The 12,382-nt window shown below is 37.6% G+C and overlaps 1 protein-coding gene across 1 annotated transcript in view; it reads right to left on the bottom strand.

The window, feature by feature from the left end:
- Nucleotides 1–12,382, bottom strand: part of FAF1 (Fas associated factor 1) — a 700,642-nt gene that overhangs the window by 676,189 nt on the left and 12,071 nt on the right. Inside the window, exon 2 of the mRNA XM_053693495.1 lies at nucleotides 4,452–4,520. Coding sequence (XP_053549470.1) covers nucleotides 4,452–4,520 — 69 coding nt within the window. The remainder of the gene's footprint in view (nucleotides 1–4,451; nucleotides 4,521–12,382) is intronic.

Here is a 12,382-nt window from a genome sequence, read left to right as displayed (position 1 = left end):
AAATACCGCAAATTCACTTACGTCAATTGCGTATCCTATATTTTCAATGGGACTTGCATAGAGCAGGTATTACGAGTCTGACCAAAAGTGAGCGGTAAACCCTCTCCTGTCAAGACTGGTACCGCATTTTAAAGGCAGTAGTTAAGAGTTTTACACTACAACGCCGTAGCATAAAACTCTTAACTAAAGTGCTAAAAATATTTCACTAACACCCATAAACTACCTATTAACCCCTAAACCGAGGCCCTCCCACATCGCAAACACTAAAATAAATATTTTAACCCCTAATCTGCCAAACCGGACATCGCCGCCACTATAATAAATATATTAACCCCTAAACCGCTGCACTCCCGCATCGCAAACACTATTTAAATATTATTAACCCCTAATCTGCCGCCCCCAACGTCGCCGCCACTATAATAAAGTTATTAACCCCTAAACCTAAGTCTAACCCTAACACCCCCTAGCTTAAATATAAATAAATCTAAATAAAATTACTACAATTAACTAAATTATTCCTATTTAAAACTAAATACTTACCTGTAAAATAAACCCTAAGCTAGCTACAATATAACTAATAGTTACATTGTAGCTAGCTTAGGGTTTATTTTTATTTTACAGGCAACTTTGCATTTATTTTAACTAGGTAGAATAGTTATTAAATAGTTATTAACTATTTAATAACTACCTAGTTAAAATAATGACAAATTTACCTGTAAAATAAAACCTAATCTAAGTTACAATTACACCTAACACTACACTATAATTAAATGAATTACCTAAATTAAATACAATTAATTACAATTAAATAAAATTATCTAAAGTACAAAAAAAAACAAAACACTAAATTACAGAAAATAATAAAGAAATTACAAGATTTTTAAACTAATTACACCTAATCTAATCCCCCTAACAAAATAAAAAAGTCCCCCAAAATAAAAAAAAGCCCTACCCTAAATTACAAATAGCCCTTAAAAGGGACTTTTGCGGGACATTGCCCCAAAGTAATCAGCTCTTTTACCTGGAAAAAAAAAAATTACAATTTCCCCCCCAACATTAAAACCCACCATACAACAACTAGTTAAACTAATTGTAATAGAGGATACAATCCAGTTTAAGAAATGAACCAGTTCCACAATCGTATAGTACCGGTAAGCTCTGCTAGAACAGAGATTATAACAATATTAAAAGTGTTCCATATCATTCATACATTTACACTTTATTGTTATCAACTAGGAACATGCACACATACAGTAGCAGGGTTACGAGTTAAAAACACTTAAGCTCTGTGGATTGCACAATCGCAATATGTACTACAGAAAGTAATCTGTAACTATTAACAGCCCTCAGTCCGTAAATTTATTAGAAGTAAACTAAGCCCTTACAATCCGAGGGATGCTTTAATATTACTTATATTGCTAGTAAGGACCAAAGGCTGTGATATATATCAGTAAGTTAAAGGTACATTACTTTTACCCACAAGATCAAGCAGATTAAAAAACTGTCAGGAGAGACAGAGCTACTCCGGACGGAACCCCCCACCCACACAACCAACCCTACTCTAAAACCCACCCAATCCCCCCTTAAAAAAACCTAACACTAACCCCCTGAAAATCACCTTACCGGGAGACGTCTTCACCCAACCGGGCCGAAGTCCTCAATGAAGCTGGGAGAAGTCTTCATCCAAGCCAGGCGAAGTGGTCACCAGACGGGCAGAAGTCTTCATCCATCCGGCGCGGAGCGGGTCCATCTTCAAGACATCCAACGCGGAGCATCCTCTTCTTCCGGCGGCTAAACACAGAATAAAGGTTCCTTTAAATGATGCCATCCAAGATGGCGTCCCTTCAATTCCGATTGGCTGATAGAATTCTATCAACCAATCGGAATTAAGGTAGAAAAAATCCTATTGGCTGATGCAATCAGCCAATAGGATTGAAGTCCAATCCTATTGGCTGATTCAATCAGCCAATAGGATTGAGCTTGCATTCTATTGGCTGATTGGAACAGCCAATAGAATGCAAGCTCAATCCTATTGGCTGATTGCATCAGCCAATAGGATTTTTTCTAACTTAATTCCGATTGGCTGATAGAATTCTATCAGCCAATCGGAATTGAAGGGACGCCATCTTGGATGACGTAATTTAAAGGAACTGTCAATGTGTGTTTAGCCGTCGGAAGAAGAGGATGCTCCGCGTCGGATGTCTTGAAGATGGACCTGCTCCGCGCCGGATGGATAAAGATAGAAGATGCTGTCTGGATGAAGACTTCTTCTGGCTTCGTTGAGGACTTCGGCCCGGTTGGATGAAGAAGACGTCTCCCAGTAAGGTGATCTTCAGGGGGTTAGTGTTAGGTTTTTTTAAGGGGGGGATCGGGTGGGTTTTAGAGTAGGGTTGGTTGTGTGGGTGGTGGGTTTTAATGTTGGGGGGGGGGAATTGTAATTTTTTTTTCAGGTAAAAGAGCTGATTACTTTGGGGCAATGCCCCGCAAAAGGCCCTTTTAAGGGCTATTTGTAATTTAGTGTAGGGATTTTTTTATTTTGGGGGGCTTTTTTATTTTGTTAGGGGGATTAGATTAGGTGTAATTAGTTTAAAAATCTTGTAATTTCTTTATTATTTTCTGTAATTTAGTGGTTTTTTTGTTTTTTTGTACTTTATATAATTTTATTTAATTGTAATTAATTGTATTTAATTTAGGTAATTAATTTAATTATAGTGTAGTGTTAGGTGTAATTGTAACTTAGGTTAGGTCTTATTTTACAGGTAAATTTGTCTTTATTTTAACTAGGTAGTTATTAAATAGTTAATAACTATTTAATAACTATTCTACCTAGTTAAAATAAATACAAAGTGGTCTGTAAAATAAAAATAAACCCTAAGCTAGCTACAATGTAACTATTAGTTATATTGTAGCTATTTTAGGGTTTATTTTATAGGTAAGTATTTAGTTTTAAATAGGAATTATTTAGTTAATTGTAGTAATTTTATTTAGATTTATTTAAATTATACTTAAGTTAGGGGGGGTTAGGGTTAGCCTTAAGGGTTTAATAACTTTATTATAGTGGTGGCGATGTTGGGGGAAGCAGATTAGGGGTTAATAAATGTAGTGAGGTTGCGGCGAGATTGGGGGCGGCAGATTAGGGGTTAATAAATATAATGTAGGGTTCGGCGATGTTGGGGGCAGCAGATTAGGGTTTCAAAAAGCAGATTAGGGGTTCAAAAGAATAATGTAGGTGGCGGCGGTGTCCGGAGCGGGAGATTAGGGGTTAATAAAATAATGTAGGTGTTAGCGATGTCAGGGGCGGCAGATTAGAGGTTAATAAGTGTAAGATTAGGGGTGTTTAGACTCGGGGTTCATGTTAGGGTGTTAGGTGTAGACATAACTTTTATTTCCCCATAGGAATCAATGGAGCTGCGTTAGGAGCTTTACGCTGCTTTTTTGCAGGTGTTAGGTTTTTTTTCAGCTGGCTCTCCCCCATTGATTCTTATGGGGAAATCGTTCACAAGCACGTTCAGCCAGCTCATCACTAACGTAAGCAGTGCTGGTATTGAGGTGAGATGTGGAGTAAAATTTTGCTTTTCGCTCACTTTTTTGCGGTTAACGCCGGATTTCTAAAAACCCGTAATACCAGCGCTGTCTGTAAGTGAGCAGTGAGCATAAACTGCTTGTTAGCACCGCACAGCTTCTAACACAAAACTCGTAACCTAGGTGAGTGTTTGTTACTTAAAGGGACATGAAACCCAAAATGTTTCCTTTCATGATTTAGATAGAGAATACAATTTAAAAAAACTCTGAATCATGAAAGAACATTTTTGGGTTTCATGTCCCTTTAAAAGGGACAGTCTACTCCAGATTTTTTATTGTTTAAAAAGATAGATAATCCCTTTATTACCCATTTCCCAGTTTTGCATGACCAACAGTTATATTAATACACTTTTTACCTCTGTGATAACCTTGTATCTAAGCCTCTTCTGACAGCCCACTTATCTCAGTTATTTTGACAGACATGCAGTTTAGCCAATCAGTGCTAATTCTTAAATAACTCCACGGGACTGAGCACAATGTTATGTATAGGACACACATGAACTAGCAGTGCCTAACTTTAAAAAACTGTCAAACTGCACTGATATAAGAGGCAGTTCAACAACTTAAAATTTGCATATTAGCCTACCTAGGTTTAGCTTCCTACAAAGAATTCCAAGAGAGCAAAGCAAATGTATTGATAAAAATACATTGGAAAGTTGTTTAAAATAACATGTCCTATCTGAATCCTGAAAGTTTAATTTTGACTAGACTGTCCCTTTAAATTAAATCTATTTGAAAAACTGAAATTTAACAACATGAGTAAAAATAATACAACTCCTATTATCAGCTCCTGAAGTACAAGAAATGTTTTATTAACCCTCAATATAAAAACAAACAAAAAAAGCACAAACATAAGTAAAAATACTTACTACTAAATCCCAGTTGTTCTGTTCAAGCAACGTTATAGCTTCATCAATATTCTCGATACCCGTGCAAGCCTGGAAAAACAAAGTGATACAGAGGGTTACAGTGTGTGCGGTTTCCACCTGGCACTAGCGCCAACGTCTGCACCTCTAGAACAAAACTACCAAGAACTGAACTACATATGAACTCCGATAGCTCAGGGCCGGTCTCACACATGCAAAGCTCTGCAACTTAACTGGCCAAAGTATACAGCTTGTTAGTGCAGAACTTGCACCAGTGATGATGGGCTGCGCTGGCTCCTTCAGTTCGGAAAAAGGTCACAACACTTATACTGCTCCTTCTGTAAAAAGGGTTTTAAAGCTACAATGGGGGATTTATAGGGACGTGAAAGTCCAAATTAAACTTTCTTGCTTTACTGCATGCAGTTTAAATAAAGTTTTCATTTGCTTCAAATGTACCTTGTTCTTTTGGTCTATGTTAAACCTTATCTCTTTTCCGTGACAGCATACTGAAATAGGCTCAGGGGTGATCATGTAACTTGAGTACCAAAGGGCAGATGCATTTGTAACAATGTGTGTGTTATACATAAAGTGCACAACACACTTATAAACGTGCAAAAAGAGAACCCTAGCGTGTTAGAGCATTTTATTATTAAGCTGTTTCTTGCATATAGGGAGTGTATGTTCTGAATCATGAAAGATTCATATTTACTTTCATATCCCTTAAAAGGAATAGTCTAGTCAAAATTAAACTTTCATCATTCAGATAGAGCATGCAATTTTAAAACAACTTTCTAATTTACTCCAATTATCAATTTTTTTTCCATTCTCTTGGTATCTTTATTTGAATGTAAGCTTAGGAGCCAGCTCATTTTTGGTTCAGCACCTGGGTAGCGATTGCTGGTTGGTGGCTACATTTAGACACCAATCAGAAAATGCTACCCAGTTGCTGAACCAAAAATGGGCCGGCTCATATGCTTACATTCCAGCTTTTTCAAATAAAGATACTAAGAGAACGAATAAAAATTGATTAATTGATAATCAATATGTTGATTATCAGTGTATCATTTGAATATTGATTTTCAGACATTTTTTTATGACTTATTGTGTTAAAGGGACATGAAATCCCATTTTTTTCTTTCATGAATCAGATCGAGCATATAGTTTTAAACAAATTTCTGACACGTTTCTTTTATGAAATGTGTTTCATTTTTTCTTACCCTTTGTTGAAGGATCAGCAATGTACTTCTGGGAGCTAGCTGCTGATTGGTGGCTGCACATATATGTTTCTTGTCATTGGCTCACCCAATGTGCTCAGCTAGCTCACAATAGTGCATTGCTGTTTCTTCAACAATAGATAACAAGAGAATGAAGCAAGTTTCATAATAGAAATGCATTAGAAAGTTGTTTAAAATTGTATGTTCTGTTTATGTCTCTTTAAGGTCTAATTCTCAACATTGTGTGTTCATTTTATAACTTTTTGCTGTGAAGAAGGGGCATGTTATTTCTGAAGACACAAAATCACAGTTTTGAGAATAAAACCAAGAAAATGTTCTAGATATAATACCCATAATAATCCTACAGAAACCTCTGGTAAAACACGACATTGTAAATTAATTAACCTTTAAACGCCATTAGGACATTCCATGCCGTCTAGAATGGGATCGGGTCATGGTGGGCGTGCCTAGCGTCATAGGGACGCCCCGACCCCATTATTGAAATCTTGCGATCGTGGGATTTCAATTTGTTTACATCGGAACATTGATCCAATGTAGACAAATTAACCCTGACATCAAAGGGTTAATTTACCAGAAAATGTAAACATTGCAGCCATGAATATACAGCCTCATGCTACATAATTACAAACTAATCCTTATTTCAGGATGAATAACATTTGAATTATAATGTATCTTAAAGGGACATTCAACACTTCCCTTAACATTATTTGTGCTAGAAATATAAGAACCGAAGATCCGCCTGCAGTATATCCCTCCTGCCATGCCGCCTTGCTTCTGTAGTAATCACTTTCGGTAACTTGTGTAATACCGGGTAAATATGGCAGCCGGACTCCCCCCACCATTACGTAGCTGCCGTATTCTTCAAATCATCATCAAATCAGAATCAAGTCCTCGGACAGAAATTGCACGCGCGTGCAATTTCTGTCCGAGGACTGGATTCTGATTTGATGATGATTTGAAGAAGAAGGCAGCTACGTAACGGTGGGGGGAGTCCGGCTGCCATATTTACCCAGCAATTTTGAACAACTTTCAAATTTACTTCTATTATCAAATTGTCTTAGTTTGCTTGGTATCTTTTGTTGCAAAGCATGGACAAAAGCTCAGAAGCCGGCCCATTTCTGCTGCACTACATGGCAGCAGTTTTGTAAGAGCACTAGATGGCAGCAGTTTTACAAGAATGTTATCCATTTGCCAGAGCACTAGATGGCAGCAGTTTTGCAAGAATGTTATCCATTTGCAAGAGCACTAGATGGCAGCAGTTTTACAAGAATGTTATCCATTTGCAAGAGCACTAGATGGCAGCAGTTTTACAAGAATGTTATCCATTTGCAAGAGCACTAGATGGCAGCAGTTTTACAAGAGTGTTATCCATTTGCAAGAGCACTAGATGGCAGCAGTTTTGCAAGAGCACTAGATGGCAGCGGTTTTGCTAGAATGTTATCCATTTGCAAGAGCACTAGATGGCAGCAGTTTTGCAAGAGCACTAGATGGCAGCAGTTTTGCAAGAGCACTAGATGGCAGCAGTTTTACAAGAAGGTTATCCATTTGCAAGAGCACTAGATTGCAGCAGTTTTGCAAGAGTGTTATCCATTTGCAAGAGCACTAGATGGCAGCAGTTTTACAAGAGTGTTATCCATTTGCAAGAGCACTAGATGGCAGCGGTTTTGCTAGAATGTTATCCATTTACAAGAGCACTAGATGGCAGCAGTTTTACAAGAGTGTTATCCATTTGCAAGAGCACTAGATGGCAGCAGTTTTACAAGAGTGTTATCCATTTGCAAGAGCACTAGATGGCAGCAGTTTTACAAGAGTGTTATCCATTTGCAAGAGCACTAGATGGCAGCAGTTTTGCAAGAGCACTAGATGGCAGCGGTTTTGCTAGAATGTTATCCATTTACAAGAGCACTAGATTGCAGCACTATTTCCTGCCATGCAATGCTTAATTACCTAGTTATCTCTTCAACACAGAATATCATGGGAACAAAGCAAATTTGATAATAAAAATATATTGGAAACTTCTTTAAACTTGCTATGCTCTGTCTGAATCACAAAAGAAAGATGTTGGGTTTCATATCCCTTTAAGTAAATAAAAGGGTCATTAGGTCACACGGTGAGATTTCACCAAGCACCTCCCTATGTCCCACCTAATGACAAAATATAGCTTACACAAATACAAACGTGCTTTCATTTTTCTTTATTTTTTTTAAAGTGACATCATTTGTGTGTAGTAATTCAGTTTCATTATTTATTTCCCCCTTGTGTCCACAGTTTCTTTTTGATACAGCAGTCTGACCACAATATATTCAATGATTATTTTGTGATTATACGTCTGGCAGCTTTAGACATTTGGATGTTGACATTTGACCTCTGTTATTTGCCTCATATTGTTTACAAAACTGACATATGCAACAGTTAATTATCAGACCTCTTTTATAGTTGAGACATAGGGGCTGATGACCAAAAAACTCGCCAGCATGGAGAGAATTCACAGACATTTGGGGAGGGCTTTTTTGAGATTTATATATTTGCCTTTCAAAATTTCTTTGAAAGAACCTCACAGTATCTCACCATAGAGGAGCGGTTTAGATCATTGGGCTCATACTGTTAATTGGCAATCAGTCTACATTTGTAGAAAGGTCAAAAGTGAAATGTGAATGGGTGCATTTCAATTTTAAATAGAACAATTTTTGCAATATGCTTCAATTAGAAGAAATGCTTCTACTAAGAGTTTTTATTGTTTTTCAGCAGCACACGCGCATATGCTGTGAGGGCACGTGCACACGTACTTAATACATGCTGTGGTGTGTATTGTGTCTTTGAATACTTAGAAGGTGTACACTGTAGTGTTTGAATGCTTCTATTTAAAATTTAAAGGGACAGTCAAGTCCAAAATAAACTTTCATGATTCAAATAGGGCATGTAATTTTAAATACCTTTCCAATTTACTTTTATCACCAATTTTGCTTTGTCTCTTGGTATTCTTAGTTGAAAGCTAAACCTAGGAGGTTCATATTCTAATTTCTTAGACCTTGAAGGCCGCCTCTAATCTGAATGCATTTTGACAGTTTTTACCACTAGAGGGTGTTAGTTCATGTGTTTCATATAGATAACATTGAGCACATGCAAATGAAGTTACCTAGGAGTGAGCACTGATTGGCTAAAATGCAAGTCTGTCTAAAGTACTGAAATAAGCGGGCAGTTTGCAGAGGCATAGATACAAGGTAATTACAGAGGTAAAAGGTGTATTATTATAACTGTGTTGGTTATGCAAAACTGGGGAATGAGAAATAAAGGGATTATCTATCTTTTTAAACTACAATAAAATCTGGTGTTGACTGTCCCTTTAAATGCACTCACACACATATTAGTTTTGACCTTTCTATCCTTTTAAATTACATGAAACCCAAAACTTTTCTTTTCTTTCATGATTTAGCATACAGTTTAAAACAACTTTCTTCAGATAGTGAGAGGACATTCAGGATGAAATATCAGAAAGACAGTTAGTGAAAAAAATTATATTGAAACCCATGGGACTGTAATAAGGAATCTAAGGATGACGTATAAATTAAGAAGAGAAGGGGACCAAGGACAGAGCCATGTGGTACCCCAACAGAAAGTGGTAAATGGGCAGAGGCTACACTAAAGGGCTGGTTGGACAGGTAGGAGGAGAACCACAAGAGGGCTGTGTTGCAGATACCAAAGGATTGGAAGGTTTGGAGCAAGAGAGGGTGGTCAACAGTGTAAAAGGATGCAGACAAATCGAGGAGGATTTACAGAGAGAAGTGGCCTTTTGATTTTGCTGTAATTAGGTCATTAGTAGAGTGTTGGTGCAACATCTGTGGAGTGTCCAGATTGCAATGGATCAAGGAAGGAGTTTAATGTGAGGAAATGTGATAAACATGTCTATACAAGCCTTTCCAGAAGTTTTAAGGCAAGGGGGAGTAGTTGGATGGAGATGGATCAAGAAGGTTTTTTTTGACGATAGGTGTGACTTGTGCATGTTTAAGGGATGAGGGAAATATACCAGTGCTAAGGGAAAGATTGAAAATATGTGTGAGGATTGAAGTAAGAGAATGAGAGAGGGAGGGGAGTAATTGTGAGGGGAAGAAATTGAGGGAAGAGGTAGTGAGGTAGGAGGAAGATATAAGGGCAGAAACGTCTTCCTCAGTAACAGGGGCAAAAGAGCTGAATTTGTGGCTTTGTGGGTTTCAGATGTTTGCAAATGGTTGAGGGGGGTTGGAGACTGGTAATATGTTAAGCAATGATTTTTGTTTCTAATGGAATCAATTTTTGTTGAAGTGCCTGGCAAAATCTTGAGCTAAGATAAGTGGTTATAGGAGGTGCGGGTGGGCACAGATCGGTATTAAAAGCGGAAAACAGACATTTTAGTTTTGAAGAAAGAATCGGGATATGAGTAGATAAACTTGTAGTGAAGAAAGTCAGCTGAACATGCGTGAACATCTGCATAGGTAGTGTGTAAGAGGTGTATGCCAGGGCTGAGGATGAGTGTGTGATTTTCAAGCTATGGTAGGAGGTGCCAATTTGTCAAGGACCGATGTAAGAGTGGAGTTGTAGTGACAGATAGATTGGTCCCGGATAAATAAAGGAGGAGATGGAAGAGAGCAGAGGTTTGAGAGAGTTTGAAAGATGTTGCTGATCTAGCGTTTTACTGCTTCTTTGGAGTTTGGTGTGAGGGTTAGAAGGAGGGAGAGTAAAAAAAAAAGTGCTGGGATGTTGCAAATTATGGTCAAAAAGAGGAAAAAGGGAATTTGTGAGGTTTGAGAGAGTGCATCGATAGCTCAAAATCAGATTAAGAGAGTGTCCATCTTTGTGAGTGGGAGAGTCGGTCCAATGTGACAGTTCCTAAAGAGGAAGTGACCTGGAGAAGTTTTGTTGCTACAGCGGCAGTGGGACTGTCAAAAGGGACAAAAGTAGCAGGGAGGCTATGTCTGAGGAGAGAGAAAGGTTTCTGTGAGAGCCAGGAGGTTGAGGGAATAGGTGATGAAGAGGTCATGGATAGAAGTTAGCTTGTTGCAAACAGAGTGAGAGTTCCAGAGCGCACAAGCGAAGGGGGTGTTGGCTTTAGATACAAAAGGAACTTGAGTAAGGTTTCTAAGTCTATGGAAAGGCATACATGGGTGGGCAAGATTAAAAAGTTGTGGGGGAGATATCCCCAGCAGCTAGTATGAGCAACAGGGACAGTGACAAAATACTTTTATATAGTTCTAATTTAAATGTTAAGAAATTGTCATTTTTGTTATAGTATGAATTTTTTTTCACACTATCATAGAACAATATCAGTATACGTACAAAAAAAACAAAAAAAAAACTGGAAGTCTTCCATTAGTACCAATACTGGACCAAAATGACAGTAAGGTATATAAACAAAAATAAAACTCTGTCAAGGGCTGAATAAACCAGGTATGTTAAGCCCTTTCTACCAAATGCTGCTTAAGCTGGTGCAAACACAATGAGTTGTTAGAATTTAGCAGATTCACGCAAAACAAGACCATAACTTGTCCACTTAAACCTTTATGACAAAAGACCCCAAAGCTGCAACCACCCAAGTAAACAAAAAAAAAAGAAGAATAAGCTTTTTATAAACCACCAGTATCACAAAGCAAATCAAACTAGATAAATAAACTCAGGAATTCTATGGACCGTTTCCTGGTGCCAGGAAGGAGACAGAAATCTTCCAAATTTCCTTAGTAGTATCCAAATATCTGAAATCTCTGAAAGCATCAAGCCTGTGGAGAAGAGCCTTGTGTTCATTCCTAAAATTCAGGCAGAATAAAGAAACCACATTATCAGAAATTAGATATCAAAAAGAAACCACCCTTGCCAGAAATGAAGGTGGAGCTCTGAAAATGACCTTATAATAATGGAAAATCACACCCACCTCAAAAACACATCTCATTGAGGTCAAAGCCACAAGACGAGTGGAATAAGTTTAAAATAGTAATATGTTTAAAAATACTTTGTGTAAAGGTTCAAAATGGATGATACTGAAGAGCATGAAGAAACTAAATTTAGATCCAAGCAATACATACAAGGATAAGTACATCTGAAAACAAGACAATTTGTTTGAAGGGCCTGAATGTTACTACATCAGGATAAAGTGCAAATATTCACATGAAAGAACTGAAAGTGCAGAAACCTGAATGCTCAGGAACATAATAGCTAAACCTATAATTACGCAATTTTTGGAAAACATCCAAAATCTGCAGAACACAGAAATTCCTGTGTTCGCATCATTAGCCAAATGTGACCCAAATACGTAATAGCTGTTAAAGGTTTACAAGCCTTCAGAAAATAGAAACAACTTTATCTAAGAAAGCTTTTTTCTAGAGAGTCAATGGTCCACCAACAAAGCTGTCAGTGCAAGCACTTTTAGTAAAGGACTGGCACTGACACAAATGATGTTACAAGAAAACAATAACTATCCAACCAGTATAACTAGACCCAAAAGCAAGTGCTAGAACATAAAGCAGGAGCCAGAAGAATAAGCCTCTTTGCCTCATTTGACATTTTAACCACACATTGAAGGAAAACAATTAAAAGGAAAGACAAACTAACCTGAACTTCTACAATTACCATGGAGTCCACAGCAAAGTCATAAGGATTCCTTCTTTTGGTGCAATGCCTGATATATTTACAGTTTTCCCTTAATGCTATCAACTTTACCCAAGTTCCAGAATA

This window comes from Bombina bombina, chromosome 10 (assembly GCF_027579735.1).
Source record: "Bombina bombina isolate aBomBom1 chromosome 10, aBomBom1.pri, whole genome shotgun sequence".
In the NCBI taxonomy this organism is placed as follows: Eukaryota; Metazoa; Chordata; class Amphibia; order Anura; family Bombinatoridae; genus Bombina; species Bombina bombina.
The sequence above is the reverse complement of the archived record's forward strand: the minus strand, read 5'-3'. Positions and strand labels throughout refer to the sequence as shown.